The sequence below is a fragment of the Poecile atricapillus genome, chromosome 7, assembly GCF_030490865.1.
Source record: "Poecile atricapillus isolate bPoeAtr1 chromosome 7, bPoeAtr1.hap1, whole genome shotgun sequence".
Lineage (NCBI taxonomy): Eukaryota > Metazoa > Chordata > Aves > Passeriformes > Paridae > Poecile > Poecile atricapillus.
The window spans coordinates 17,739,491-17,755,768 of NC_081255.1; the positions used below are offsets into that span (position 1 = coordinate 17,739,491).

The 16,278-nt window shown below is 39.9% G+C and overlaps 1 protein-coding gene across 3 annotated transcripts in view; it reads left to right on the forward strand.

Annotated features, from left to right (window-relative positions):
- Positions 1-16,278, forward strand: part of TGFBR3 (transforming growth factor beta receptor 3) — a 115,102-nt gene that overhangs the window by 35,206 nt on the left and 63,618 nt on the right. For all 3 annotated transcript variants that reach the window (XM_058842550.1, XM_058842552.1, XM_058842551.1), the window contains exon 3: positions 9,941-10,125. In XM_058842550.1, coding sequence (XP_058698533.1) covers positions 9,941-10,125 — 185 coding nt within the window. The remainder of the gene's footprint in view (positions 1-9,940; positions 10,126-16,278) is intronic.

Below are 16,278 nucleotides of genomic sequence, written 5' to 3' on the forward strand. Positions count from 1 at the left end.
GCCAAGGATTAGTAGGCCGTGACTAGAAGCCTATTCTTCTGATGGGCTAGTCACAAATGGCAAGGCTCCCATGCAGCCCTGGGCCCAGTGACAAAGTTAAAGTAGAAGATGATTGCAGGAAGTTGCTCTTGAGCTGACAGCTGTACCATCTGGTACTCTGCATTTCTGTGGCTGTCAAAAAGATATTTTGGAAAGGAAATCACCTCTCCCTAACTCTCCAGATGTGCATACATCCATATGCACCAGCATCCAGAATTCGTTGTTCCCTCTCTGAAGACCAAAAAATGATGTGCTGATAATTGAACTGACAGATAAAAGCAAGACATATTGAAAGAAGAGCCCTGAGTATGCAGGTGTAGTGAATGCCAAGTGTTGATGAAGCTTAGGGGACTAGGTAGGAATGGCTAAATGGAGTAATAGGGGTTGGATAGGAAAGAAAATGAACTATTGAAAAGGAAAGGAGCTCATACAGGTGGTAAAAAAAAGGGTACAAACAGAACTCCTGTAATTTCAGTGTGTCTGTGTGAGAAAAAGGAAGCAGCTTGGGTCAGATAAGAAATTAATTAAAAGGAAAACTTTGGCTATGCTTTTACTTTTAAGCTTGGATAACCTATCAAAAATAATGCTAGTGTTATTAATTAAAGGAAAATCTGTTAATGGTTTGTAGAATCGTGTGATACTGTAATTCTTTAGGAATGTTTGTGAAGTGTCTAATAGATTCACTAAAAGCAATTGGAAAATTTTCAATTGCAGGAGTAGATATCAACTCTGTGCTTGGGATGCCCCCTGAACACAAGACACCCCTAAATCTCTCTTGATCTCATTGAGGTTGCTCTCATTAGTCACCAGATAAGACTCTTTTCATTGTGTGGTAGTGCCCATTGGACAACCAATATAACTGTGTATTTGTGGGCAAAAAGATGGCTCCATATGTAGTTCCAAATGAAGGTCAGTAGAGATCAAGCATGTGACAGCTATTTGCAATTCTGAAAAACTGCCATGGGACATTTTTAATCATTATGATTAAGAAAGGATGAAAAAGAAAAGAACAAAATCCACCTATACCAAAAGTCTTACCCCTGCCCTCCAGTCTAGCCTATGCATTCTATAGTCTTATTGTATATTTTGGCACCTTCATTTATACTATTGATGCTGAGATGGGATTCCAACATGTCCTGTGTTGGTTTGGAAATCATTAGAACTTGTATCAGCACTTTCAAGAATACCTATGAGTATGCAAAGAACTGAAGTATATATTTGCAATTTAAATAGGTAACATTTTGCTGAGAGAGACTCAGAAAGCTTGTTTCCTTAGATAAGCACACATCGCTGAAGTTTACATGTGTGTTTTTGTGCGTGCTCTTTGATGAATTCTTGTATGGCTGATTGTGAAAGTAAGTATGGTTCTCTCTCTTAGCCTCGCGAAACTGATTTTATGAAATCTGGGTTTTCCTGCTCTGTCATCTTGAATTTACCTAATTTTAGGAATACAGTAAAAGCTGTAGTGTGGGTAGGGTTGTTTGATAAGTTCCAACACAGATTTATTAAAAATACAATGGTTTTGAAACCTGTTTTAGAGTTTTTTGCTCTAAGCAGGCATTAAATTTTTATAGTTTTTTTTCCCTTTTGGCCCCAATACAGAGGTCTCATGTAAACCAAGCAGAATGCTTCCTGTTGTTTTCTGATAAAAAGTGCACTTCCATTCATTGTTTCCATGCAATTTCCTATCTTTCTGTGGTAAAGAGGGGTAAATCTGAGACAATTTATGGGCTACCTCTAGGGAAAATAGGCTTTTACAATATGAAGTTTGAATGTTTTTGGGAATAATGAACAAGGAATGTTAGAAATAGTTTGTGTCTGTTAATTTCTTCCTCTTCACACAATCACTTCACTGAAGACAACTTCATCCATTAACAGTGATGAAAATTGAATGCTAAATTTTTTTCTTCAGTTAAGACACAATGTTTCTTTGCGTTTTAGGTACTGCTTGTTATCTGAAATAATTTGGTATGCTTTACAGTCTTGATAAAAGTTTGTGATTTGAGTCAGGCATTTCTGAAATACAGTCATGCCTGGTGGGCAGGGAAGCCCTCAGTCTAACACTGGCCAATGTTTAAAAAAGAATGGGTGTTTCATGGGACAGAAGATCTGTGCGAGAGGATCATCTGTGTTTGATTTTTAGACTAATTGCATGAAATGGGTTTTTTTAATACTACTTGAGGGTAACAAAGGGAAAAAGGCAACAAGCCTTTTTGAAACATTGGTGGACCACTTTATTTTCAGTTCTTTGATATGGAAACCAGAAATTGTGCTTTCTGGATGTGTTTAAATGAAAGTCAGTGCATACATGCTGTTCTGTTTGTGAGGATTAAAAAGATGCTTTTATGTTAGTGAAAATGTTTTCCAAATACTGGCTTGGGAGAAAGAATGAGAAGAGAGAGTAAGAGCATATGTGGATGAGTTTGCACATTCAGGCATGGAAAAATACTAGAGAGGAGTTCCTGTAAGCAGTGTTTTGCTGCAAACCTCAAGAGAAGGTAGGGCTCTGACAGTACTTCTGGTCAGAAAGAAGTACCACAGAGGTTACATAATATGTAGCTCTGTGGTAGACTACATCTGCTTTTGAAAGACTTCTTTGTTTTCCAGGTGCAGATGTTTGTTTTCTAAGATTATGCCTTATGGGTAGCAACGTCTTGAGATTGTGTTCAGCGGATGTTAAACCAAACAGGTTTTTCATTCATTACTGTTTCTGTTTAATCAGCTTAATATGTGTATAAACAAGACACCTGGATTTTCTCTTGTTAGACAAGATACCTAATTGGTTGACATTGCCTATATTTGCCTTGCTTGCTTAGATATTGAAACAGAGTTTTTCTGTATAAAAAATGAATATAATTTTAAAATTTACAATTTTTCATGAAGTGGGTAGTTTAGGTTTAAATCATAATTTTTAATAGCAGTACTTTACTATAGCAGTTGAGTTTTATTTGATAGTTAATCTTTCCAATTAAATTTGCATTGGTTTTATGTCCTTATCAGGACATAAGATCAATAGAAGCTATTTTTCAAAAAGTGAAAGAAGCAATTTCTGCTTTAAAAATGTAATTTGAGTATTTTCCTACATGGAGAAAACTGTGAGGTCCATGCAGGTAACACTTGAAATTAGATCATCTCTGCTAAACAGGGATAAACCTTGTGCTTTTACCAATGGCTGGGAGCCATGGGAGTGGATGTTTTGCAACACATTCACCAGAGAGGCATAAAAAATTATTTTGCTTAGACGAAGAAGCCAGCAGCAGGGGTTTGTACCAAGCATAACAGCAACCTAAAAAGGCGTGGGGCATGTCATCTGAATGATTCCCAGTGAGCAGGCTTTAGGGTAGATTTTACTGTGAATTACAGAAATGTCTTGAAAAGCTACAGAAAACAGAAGATCAAAAGACATGGCAGATTAAGTGTAATCTAATGTGTTGAAATGTCTGAATAGTTTGGTCCATACATGGAATAAATCTGGGCAGAGTTGATAATAGTGGAATGGGAATTAACTGGGGGTAATGGTTAGGGATAGACAGCACATGGAGCAAGGGTCTAATTGCATGTAGCATTAGCACCAGATGTCAGTGTGAAGGTGAAGAATGGGTTAATGCATAGTTCCAGGGAATTTTCTCTTCTTCCTTGAAGAAAAGGGAAGGATGCAGGGATAGTGTCCTGGAATTGCTGGAGGTCAGTGAGCTTGGTGCACTGGAATGGGAAACTTCTGCTGAGTTTTTGCAAAAGCACATATTTTTAGTTAGTACAGCTTGTATATTTTAACTCCTTCTACAACCAAATCTTGCCACCTGTACTGGATGTTTCTTCAGGATATATTTTTTCCTCTTCTCAGTAGAAGTTTTATAGCTTATTCAATTCAAATAGATATCTGTGGAGTTTGGTATCTTGGGTGTTTTGGTTGGTTGGATTGGTTTGTTTTTTCAAAATAGCCAAAATTAGTCAATGTTCATGAATCTTCTCCCTGCAATTTTAAACCTCTCAGCGTTGCACCAATGATGATTCAGTCAAGAGTAGCCCTACCATGAAAAATATGCACTAGATGTGACAGTAAAAGAGCTCCCTGAAAATTAAGGATCTGAAGGGGAATGTGTAGATTTATACAAATACAAAATGCTTTAGACAGTTATCTTCTGTAGTTTTCCTCCAGTATGAAGGTCTGATATTCTCTACCTTGCATCTTTCTTATGGTGGTCACACTTACTCAGAGAGGAAAATCATGTAATCCAGGAGCAGTCTTGGACAGCCCAGCTCCCTGTGGTTGCTGATCATCATGGAGGTGTTTCTCCTATTCATAAGCAGCGACACTGAAGTTTCCTCTATGCTGTTGTCCCCTGACACAAAGCCATGTAATATTTCCTACCATCTGATCTTTTTTTGTCTCTCAAGGCTGCTTGCCAGAATGAACTAGTCCTGAGCATTGATGTCTTACTCAAGTGCTTGCTTAGGAGTGTGAAACTGTTTTTTTATGGTCATCTGTACTAAAAAATGCTCTTCATACCAATAGTGGAGGTTGTCCATTATCCTCTATATTCAAATTACTAGAAATTTGGCTTTCCAGGTGGTCTGCTGTGAAGGGGTGTGCTGGAAGGAATTTAGTATTTACTGTTAGAGAGACAGTCATACTGAATAAGTAGTAATGACTAACATTTTCTCTGGGAGTGATCTCTGTCACTTCTCTCTGTAAATTCTTACTTGACTCAACTCTTGTGTATATTTTTTGGTATAAATGTTTCCTTCAATGAGAAACCCTTTATTAGAAGAGGGTTGTGTAGGTGGTAACAATTGCTCCGTGTAGAACAGTGGCCCTTTGCCCATGAGCTTGTATCTTTAGAAATGGGTGGTGAAGATCATGGGAAGAAGCTAGTGCTGAGTCTTGCTCAGGTGTTCTGTGAAGCTTTTTAGTTCAAGAGAGATTATTTCCCCTCCCTGATGTCATTCAAAAGAAGGTTTGTTTCTGCCATCATTGTCACTAAGAGATTTAAGAGAATACCCTTAAATTAACCTACTCTAGAATAATTTTTGTGGAAGTCTGTCATTTGGACACATCAAAATCTCTGCATTACTGCCTTTATGCTTTTCAGCATAAAGTGATGAATTCTAGCAGGATCTGCAGTAATTTATACTACTTTGTACCTGACAGCATGGAGATACCTTGTGTTCCTCAAGTCTGGATTCTGATTTTTTTGTTTTTATATATAATGATGAGATTAATGTCATTCCCTTGTTCAACAGTCAATTACAGTAAACCTGTCCTTCTTCTGAGGAGTGTTCTATCCCACTGGTGTGGGTTGTACCCTCTTCTGTGGCATATGGGAGCCATGCTAATATGCTGTGGAGCCCCCAGCACAGATTCATGCAATTTGCAGGAGCTGCTTGCGCTTTTCAGCTGACAACACTGCAGAAATCACCATGGAAATACAACAGAAAGTACATTACCCTTTACTATTTGAATAAAATCAATCACAGTTATGAGTTAATCTTGGGTTGTTGTGTTATCCCCCTTAGTCTTACTCCCATTTCTGCTGCCTTCTTACAGCAGAACACATGTTACTCATTAGTAGCAAGGATGACATGGGAAAGAAGAATGTTGAAGTTGTATTGAATATGTTCCAGATGGACACAGCTACACAGTATCAAACAAGGTTGGGTCTGCACTGATTTCCTTTAAAATACTAATTGGAAGTGAAAGATAATTCAATACTCAACAAATCTCTAGAATTCTGAATTCACTAAACATTTGCAATAAACATTAAATGGTAAAATATATACCTAATAATTGGTTCTTACAAAACTACCTAACCTGCTTTCTGTCCTCTAAAGGCATTAAGCAACTAAAATTTGATTGGGGTAGGAGCCAGGATTTGCTAACAAGATTAAGTGCTTACATGCTCCAAAGTTAAACAAAAGCCCAAGGATGGCTGTGTGTGCGCACTTAAATTCTCAGCAGAGAAGGCACTAAAGGCTTGTGACCACACTAGGATGGATAAACTGGAAGATATCTTTGACCTCTTAAGTGCTTTGGTGGGGATGGAGACGCAGGAGAATATCTGTACGTATTTAGAGCTGATAAGGCAATCTTAATGTGTTAATTGGATGTTGATAATAATGAATTTTGGTAGGATATTGGTGTCACTGATGCAGGTGAGGTTGGCAGGAACAGGGTGTGAGGCTGGAATGGGAAACTGGCAAAGCCTCATCCTGGGGTTTGTTGAGGGCAGAGCAACAGTAAAGCCCAGGTAGGATAAGGCTGTGGTTTCATATTGGCTTTCAAATATTAGTAGGTAGTGTGGAGGTGATAAACCATCAGATTAGTAGTGTCCTAAGGAGGACTTTGGGTTTTTTTTCAGAGTGGTAAATAAGCATTTTGTAGGATTTAAACTACATAGAGGAAGTAGCTGGCTTTCTGGTCAGAGAAAAGTGGCAGGAAGGAAGGAAGATTAATATGAAAGATCTGTGAGGGGGCCAAAAGTTGCTAATTTGGATAGAGGAGAACTCTTGCAGCTCCCACTGGAGTGACAGGGCCTTGTAGCAGCATCCACCTTTGAGTGGGGCAGATCTGCAGGTGCAGTAGGGAGAGCTGGAAAGAAATGTGTTTCATGAATGTTGAGAAAATAGCTCCAGCATTGCTGTGGTGCACACAGTGTAAGAATAGACTAAAGTACAGTATAAATGCAGAGGAAGTGGCAGAAGGAGCTCCCTTGTGCCATTTACAGGCTGAGCATTCAGTGGACTTTGTGATCCAGAAATAAGTTTTCCTTTCACTTGGTGTGCCTCCAGGCATGCCGCTGTAAGTGGGCATGGCACTACACCCAGGTTAGTGGTTGGGCGGATATGTGAACATCAGTGCATGAGGATTGTGGTTGGATATTGCTGTGAAGAGAAATGGTGATTGGGAGAGTTTTCAGTTGCTGGGAAGGGCAGTACGGATCCAGGACATACCTACTCAGGCACCTGTGTGAAACTAGCAAAAATGTGACAGCTGGAATAACCTCTTAGTTATCCCCACGACATGCCTTGTGTGGTTTGATTGCAGTGGAGCATCCTCCAGCTACTCCAGTTGTTGGCTCGAATTTCTATGGCCATGTCCCTTTCTCTTACAAGGCTGGTCTGAAAGCAGTTCTATCAAAGACAGTAATTCCCTCAAAACATTGGTTTCTTGGACTGAGTGCCTTAGAGCAGCTCTGTGCACCCCTTCCCTCCAAAGAGAGCTGACAGAGGGGACATGCCCCAGGCTGCTGGAGTGTGCAGGCAAAGGCTGAGCAGCTGCACTGCTGGAACAGTGGACCTACAGCAGTAAGCCCTGCTCAGGACTGGCACAGCACATGGGCTCGCTGCCAGCAGGGTGATGGGATTTCTGCTGGAGATCTGGCTCCCACCCAGCCAGGGTGGAGTGCAGACAGAACGGGCATGCCTCGTTCTGCCCATCCCTGTGCAGATAAGCTCAGCTGCACACGGTTATCCAGGATGTGAACTTCTGCTCCCTCCGGGACTGTTTCCATCTTGCAAGTTGAACAGAACACAGGGATTTCTTAATCTGCATTTGAGATGCCAGAAAAGGAGGCAGTTGCAGCCTGAACTAAACAGTCACAATCATCTTCCGCTTGTAGGGCGTGGGGAAAGTCCAGATGTCTTCTGCTCTAATGTATTAAATTTGTTCAGAGTAAATACCAGATGAAGGCTGGAAGGGAGGATTGATAGATGTCCTGATGGGAATAGGTGTTCACAAGGAAATCACAAGGGAAGCATTTGACCTTTCTCCTGAACCTTTGCTAAGTAAAGTGTACATTTTTGTCAGCAACTCCATTTCTGGTTTTGTTCAGTCTTGCACCTTGTTCTTTGTGTGTGTGTGTGTTATGAATGAAACTTCTTAACCACCAACTCCATTCTGACTGACAAGAAACAATTCAATGAACAAGTGCTCCTTTCCTAGCCCAAGAAATGTTTGTGGCGCTTAGAGAAGTGTTTTGTGCAGGTTGTATAACATGGTGTGCTGTAGGACTTACACATCAGTGGCTGGGTTAATTGATGAGTAGGTTCTCTGATGTGCTCTTGTACATCAGGAAAATGGGGCCTCTCTACTGGTTGTGTTATTGTTACAAATTCTAAATATTTCTTCAACTGTTAAAAGGGCAACTTTTTAATGGATTTTTTTTTTTCTTAAATTTTGAGTATCATTGCTTGGACTGGTTGCATTTTCTATGTGTATTCTTTAAAAGGAGTTTAAAAAAACCCAGAAAACCTCAAGTCCTCCAAGCTGGTGGTCAGTGCTACTGCCAAGCTCCTCATTTAGAGAGAAGAAAGTTTGTTTATCTTCTGTACCCCAAGCACAGGCATGCGTAATTTATGCCTTGAGCATTGCTTTTACAAATATTCCTGCTCTGTGGGAGCTCATAGGATATGCACTATGCACTGGTGGGTTTCAGGAACGGCCCCTTTGTGGCCCAAGGCACTGCAGAAATCTCCCTGTGCTCAAGGGCTTTGCTTTTTCCAGTGTGGTTTAAGACAGATTCTGATTTTTAAGTAAATGGCCAACTACAAACTGTATTTTGAAAGACCCATGGTTTTAACCAGCAAAGTGTAGGCCAGTGCTAATATAATTAAATGTAAGTGTATGCACCAGTGTCAGATCATCTCCAGTGCTACAATAGCTGGCTTTAGACTTGACAAAACCAGATAGAGTTCTTCATTTAATCAGCTGAGGATTTTATTTTGGACTTCTTTCAAAGGAAGGATTTTACTTCAATTGCAGATGTACACAATCTGGAAAAAAAAATATGCTTCTACCTTGTATTTCTCTTTTATGCCTGGCAGCCTCTGAACTGACTGGTTTATGTGAGTCTAATTCTTATCTGAGTGACTTTGGTGCAAATTAGTGGTTAAATCAGTTATGTTCTCCTGTGACCTTCTGCATCAAAAACATACATGTATCTGTTACTGTCAGGGTGGGCTTGAGCCGTTTTGGAAAAGCAGGGCTGCTTTTCATAAATATTTGTCTTGATTTAGTTTCCTGGGATATAGTTTAAATGTAAACTGCTCAGTATGCTTCAGCTTTTGTGCTATCTTGCTCTATCATATCACACGGTCTCACATACTATATAAGAGTATGGCACTAAATCATGCTGTGGTGATTATTTGAAAGGGTGTACACTCTGTTTTGGACTAGATAACTGTTATCAGTGCAGATAATTGCTGTCAGACACAAAATAGACTCAGTAAACAAACATTTCATTTTATCATGTGACAGATGCCTGCTGTTTTGTACGATGTATTTGAATGATGTTCACTATAAATCAGCACTGCTTCAAAAGCAACAAATTGAACTTGCCCAAATCCTTCCTGACATAATTACCTTTCTGGTAGATACTAACTTTTCATTGCTATATACACATGATTGCATTTAGAGTGTTTGCAGATAAGTGTTTGACATAAACATCTAAGACAATCCGATTCCCGTGACCGCCATCACTGGTGGTTTTTTTGTTTGAATGTTTGGGGGGCATTTTTGGGGTGGTTGGTTTTGGTTAAGGTTTTTTTTGTTTTGGTTTGGTTTTGGTTTTTATTTTTGGGGCTTTTTTTATGTTTTGGGTTTTTTTTACTTTTTTTTTCCTCTCTCTCTTTGTTTTCCTCCTGGGTAAAGAAAATAACACCTTCAGTTTTGGAATTCATACTTGAAAATTTAGACTTTCAGAGAGAAATGAACCAATGAATTGGCATATTCAGGATAACTTAGAAGGGCAATGAGAATAAAAGTCTTAATTTTGTGGAGAGTGAACACAAAGCTTCTGCTTGTGTTCCTGTGTATTTTCAGAACAAATTTTTATTTGACAAATATAAATGATGTATTGCTTTTTTTTCTCCCAATGATGTGTGTCATTGTCTTTCTCTGCAGGTCCTGTGCCCCAGAGGGATTGTGTCTTATCGCCTATTAACAATTCGCACCCAGTCCATGCCTTGTTGGAAAGCTTTACAGTCTTATCTGGCTGTGCAAGCCGGGGCACGACGAGCCTGCCCCAAGAGGTGCACATCCTCAATCTCAGAAACCCCAAGGAGGGTCTTGGCCATCATGAAAGAGAGGTAAAGGGGAAATTACTTTTTCTCCAGATCCCTGGTGATAAGTGTGTCTGCAAATGGGTATTGTTATACATTAATTTGCTGCATAAAGTTATTTCTGAATTGCCACCAAAGTACCACAAAGAACCATGTACAATTTGCATGGTCCACCTATGCTTTGCATGTCATATGAATAAACTGCTTCCATACCTAGCTGCCCTCTTCATTATCTTTCATAGCCACAAAGGTTGTACTTAAAAAAGGTAGGGGGTGGGCAAAGGAAATAAGAAACAGATTTGGATCTCCAACAGACCTTTGCAGAATTGCCTGTCTTCAAAGGCAGATCATTTACCTAAATGTGTTGTAAATTAACATGAATACCTTTGGATCCCTGCCATGACCCCTATAAACAAATACTGAAGTTCAGATTCTTTAATACAGCCTTAATGCTTCACTGAGGGGGGACTGCTGTATAGAAAGCAAGTGTTGCTGACTATGGTAGTCTATTTATTATCTTATTATGTTATCTTATTGCTTATTTATGTGTGCTGCACTTGGAAGGACTGGCAAAAACTTCAGCTATTATTTAGAATTTAGCTATTTATTTAGAATAAAATTTTTGATGTAAAATTGGGCTGTATTGTTGTTTACTCTCAAAACACATCAAAACAGAGTGCCAAAGTGCAAAGAAAACATTGCATGCCATGACAGATAAGCCTTTTAGTTCATATTCTTACAATATTACACACACAAATGCTTAGTACTGTGTCCTGTGAGAGCAATGTGTGTGTACACAGAGAGTTTGTAATGAGAGGACAAAGATGATGAGCTAACAGGGAGAAGCTTAGGAAAAGAGGGTCTAAATCAGTGCTGAAAGAACTTTCAAGTGGCATCTTTTATGATTAAAATAAAGGTAGATTCTCTTGGCCAGAACCAGTCTTTCCACTGACTTCAGTATCAGCCTTGTTGGGTTTGTGGTGACTTCAGCTCAGGGTGTATTGTATCCATGAAACTTCAGCCGTTGTGTTAATTTTCAGTATATATATGGTCTTAAATGTCTAGTTTATGATGAGAAAAATTATTTACAGTTTTTTCAGTAGATATCTCATTGTCTTTCATAAATCAAAATTGTCAGTTCTTTTACCATCATGAGATGAATAGAAAAATTATGCATTTTTGGTGGGACTATGAATGAGGAACAGATATTTTTATACTTGGAGGGGGGGTAGTGGTGATGCAGGGGTTTGTTTTGGGATTTTGTTTTGTTTTGGTGTTTTTAAAGCCTTTCTCAGTATACCAGGCACTGGGTTATCAGCCTGATAAATGCACTCTGAATGACTGAAAAAAGTGTAGGTACGATCAGTTCTCTGGAATGATGAAGACCAAATTGTAGGGCTTTTTGGTTTTCTCTGGGTTTTGTGGTTGTTGCTTGGGGGGGTGGGGTTGGTTGGTTTGTTGGTTTGGTTTTTTTGAGCATACTTTCCAAAGAGAACTAAATAGCTGTATGTGATTCTGCTATAGATTTTTCAGTGCTTCTCTCACCTCCCACGAAACTTTAAATCCATTGCTAAGTCATAGGCAAATTTGGTATGAGTAAATCTCACAAGGTAACCACAAATTTTACGGAAAGCAGGCAGAAGAGTGCCCGCATTATGGGGATGTGGTACTAGGGGAACTTGTAACGTCTTGGTTACTGAAGGGTGCCCAGGGCTGGGATGAAACAAGCTGCAGCTGGAGCTTGTAGGTCCCGAGAGAGCAGCATGACTCAAGTACCGAGTGCACATTTGCACAAGCCCAAATTTCCTTCTGGGCCTCTGCCAGTGCCGCTGGCGCTGCTTGCGCGACGCAGCGCTTTGCGCAATGGTGTACGCACGGCGTGAGCGAGTCACGCGTGCATGGGGATGCAGGCTGGACCCCACTGCCTGATCAGTGTGACACAACAGAATTAAATAATTGGCTTTAAGAGAAATACATGCTGGCTAGCAGAAAGAGGCTGCTTGTGCCTCGTCGACTATCTACTGTGGTTATGTTAAGAAAGCAGTTTGCCCTAAGCTGTCTTGTCTGTGTGCCTTGGTATACTGAAGTGTAGGGCACGGAATAGATTTCAGCATTTGGAGCCCTTAGCCTCCTTCTCCTGTTTCCTGAGCAATTTCCAGTCACAGCCCTTGGAGATGGCTGCTCTAAAAATGTACAGGAAGCTGGAGCAAGGGTTGCTGGCAACAATGTTGGGCAAAAGAGTGTAAACAACTTGGAAAGATCAGATTTTACTTATAGGATCAGACTCAGAGAACAAAGCAGAGCAAATGTTATCTTTTCCACTATTGTAGAAACCAACTCCAAGTGGCCCTTTGTCTAAAAGTAGAATGTACCCATCACCTTAAGTTACGTGAGCTTGATTTACAGCTGAGGTATTTCCTGTTGCCTGCAAATGCTGATAGCAAAGGCAGAGATCTGTTTGTCGTGTAGTATTTCCAGTAGACTCCAGAATAAAACTAGTGGTTTTGTTTGATAGCACATTACTTAGATTTAGCAACATGTTTAAAATAAATCACGTATTTGTTCAGAGGCTGGCTGAAGTTCTGATAATATGGAATGCAAGATCTAAAAATCTTTAAGTGAAGGCTTGCTTTGGGGGAGGAGGTTGGGTTATTTTGTTTTTAACCTGCACTGTGCTAGAACGCTGCTAAATTACACATTCCTTACTTGCTGGGAGGAGTGTAAACTTCCCCTAGCAAATTCCTTGGAGAGTTCATGCATTAAACATACTTGTACAGTTATCATGGTTCTCATAAATATGCAACATATGTGTATGCATTAATTTCACTCACTTTGACACTCATGTAGAATATAGAGCTAGCAAGAATTTGCAAATTTAAACATAGGAGGGGTGGCTGATGAGGGGGAGGGCATGGCTTCTGTAACACAGGCAGGCTTTTCAGTAAGGGTTGGTAAGATGCGGGTGTTTTTCCTTCCCGATAAACTTGGAAAAAGAAGACAAAAGACAGACTGGAAGTGTATAGGATTATGTATTCTGAGAAGTCTTTGCAAAACTGAATCAGTAGTTTACCACTTCTGTGTTAAAGCAGAATTCTGGTAAATGTAAATTCATATCATGAAATGTTGTTATCACATTTATGATCTTCAAGGAATTTGTTTGTATTTTACTTCATTAATCCCACTGGGGCGAAATCTTGTATGTTGAGACTAGAAATATCTTCTTTCTTCAAGTAAGAACCCCCGAAGTTCCAATCTTTTTCAAGTATTTCTTAGAAATGTCTTTTATCACAATTCATATTTGGCCATGCTTTATCATAGGAAATAGAATACGGGTGCATGTAATAGCCTCAAGTGTTTATATTGAACTTGGCAAGAAAAATGCAAGCCTTTTTTGTTTGTTTTATTTGATCAAATATTCCTGGGGAAGTGAGTGCGTGTGTGCATTACTGTACTGATCTGGGTCTCAGCTGAATGCCAGGAACTACTGAACTCTTACAATAACTTTCTCTTTGGCTTTGGGTATCTTCACTGCTTCAGTTTCTCAGTTTTTAGAAAGGAGATAGTTGCTTCCTCATGGAGCTGTTTGTTCTGGGGAAGAGTTATTGTTTGCAGAGTCACTTGGAAACTCTAGAAATTTGCACCAGAAAAATGTGTATAGAAGAGCATAAAAATTATTTTAAGATAGAAGTCACTCTAGGTATATTATCAAGTCCTAAATTAATGGAGGATCTTTTCCTATGCCTGTTGATTGGATTTTCCTGTGCTGCTTCAAGCACACAGTCACAAGTGAAATAGTTAAAGGGAGAGAGGAGGGGCATATAAAATTAATCTCATGTGAATACTTAGGATTGAATACATATGAATACATGGAATCAGAGTTCCTGGCAATGGATTCACTATTGTTTTCATTGACATCCTCATCCTCAAAGACTTTAAGATATTAGGCCTGATACAGATGTTTAACATGTGTTAGATGAAATGAAGGCAGGAAAACTAAGGACTTGTCTTTATTTTTATAATTTTGAGTAACGCCACTGAGGCTGTAATAATTTGACGGATCTTTTTCCCCCCTGTTGAATCAGTGCTACTTGGTAAAACGTTAATAATAACAACTTTAAAAATTCCCTTTGAGAGTAAACATGATATTAAAATGACTGTTAGCTCCTGGAATAGGCTAATTATAATAGGCTGATCCTAAATTCAGGATAATTTTTCTGTGCCACAATGTTTTTAATTTTTTTGAACTTTGAAGATCTGGGTGATAAAGGTGTTGAAAACCTAGTTCATTTTGCTTATTATGCTACATATTTACTGTATTTCCCTGTGTGTTTGTTTTAACTGTTTTCAGAAGCTTAATACTACAACAGCCTTACCCAAGGCTATGTCAGGGAAAAATGTTTTGTTTAATGCTCAGGCATCCAGAGATCCAGGAACAGCCTTGAGATTCAGCTCAGATAAAGGGGCCACTTTCTGGGCGTATTTAAAACATGCTGACCTGCAGCACCAGAGCCATGGTCAGAGGGGGCCTGGAGGTCATGTGCTGACAGCAGGCAGGAAGGGAATTCAAGGTTTTTTATTTGACAGCTGGAGTTTGTGAGGATTTTGTTACCTATTCATTTATTTGAATAGGTATACAGTGCTGCATGTGGGTATATTTAGTACTTCTGGTAGGTCAAAGGCCTTTACTTTGAAGAAAAATAGTTGCTGCTTTAGAAGAAGAAGCTTTGAGAGCTAAAACAAAGCACTGTGCCTCTGCCAAGGTACAGACCAAATCTGAACTTTGCAAGGGTATTTTCCTTTTCTTGCCTTCACTTTCTGACCACCTTAGCTTGGCAGCAGTAGTGGATCTCTAGCTATAGCAGCAGACTCGCATGTTTCAATGCAAGTATGTTCAGGCATTTTGAACCTTCAGCCTCTTCAGCTGGCCAGCTCTCCTGTTATGCTAAGCCCATCAAGGTCAACTCAATCATAACTTCTTGTTCTTTGATGATGTGTGGTTCATGAAGTTGTGCAGAGACAATATAATCAGTCACACTGGGTATACAGAATAACAATGGAAAATTAGTTTGGCCACCTGTAAGCCTCTCTGTCAAATTTGAGGTTGACTACTGCTTTTTATTGTAATCATTTTGCATGGTGTTTTGTGAGAGAAGGGTGCCACATAGTAAGATTGAGATTGGGAAGTCCAGATGAATTACTGCTTCCACCAGTGCTCTGTGTCAATGAGGTCTCAGAGTCAAGCTGTGAGTGATGCTGTGGTAAATGTACTCCAGGAACACCCTGTATTTGTTGCTTGGAAAGCAGGAGTTCCTCATCACATGCATCTTTGTTCCTGGGTAATTTCCAAAGCTTGCCCACAGCTTGTGGTAGCTCCACTGGCTCACCAGGGTGGTTTCGCAGGCTGCCCCCTTTATGCACAGCCATGCCCAAGAGCCCAGCTGGAGTACTGGACTGAATCAGTAAAAAAGTACATGATAGACCTTATAAAGCCTTAAGAATAGCAGCAGCATGCACCACAAAAATTGTAGTCATTCAGTGTCTGTCTCAGATAACTCCATGTCTGCTGAAAGCTGCAACTCCCGTGCAGCTGATATATTAAAAATGACACTGATGTCTTAATTACCTTCACGATGAACATGGCATTGCCATATCTTTAAGAAGTGGAGTTTGCTTGTTGTCTGAAAATGCTCTTTTCCCTCTTCTCTTGGTTAGCTCTTTGAGGCATTTGTGCTTGCATAGAATCCCACTTTTTAAAATGTGTTTTTTTCATCTTGTTTGTCTGCACTGCAGTCTTTGCACGTTGCTTTTAGCCAGTTCAGGATTTGCTGGTCATTGGATTTGGCAGTCCTTTCAAGTTCTGCCCACCAGAGCTGCCAGAGGAAGTCCTGTGTTGGCCAGAGGAGCCTGTTTGTACAGAGCCCTGTGTCCTGCAGGAGCGTGGCTTGACGCGTGTCTGCCCTTAAAGAGGCAGCAGTGACATCTCATGACTTGGAAAGTGCTGTGCAAACCCTCGGTATTTTCCGTTTTTAGAAATGGGACTGTTTGCTGTGTGCAGAAAGTGAGCCCTGTTCTCAGTTGAGAGAGCTGTGTGGAGCGGTGTCTGAAGCCATGCCAAGGCCTACCACAGAACGCTAACGGGTTCAGAAGGAAAAATGTCAGTATTAGTTTTATGACTCCACA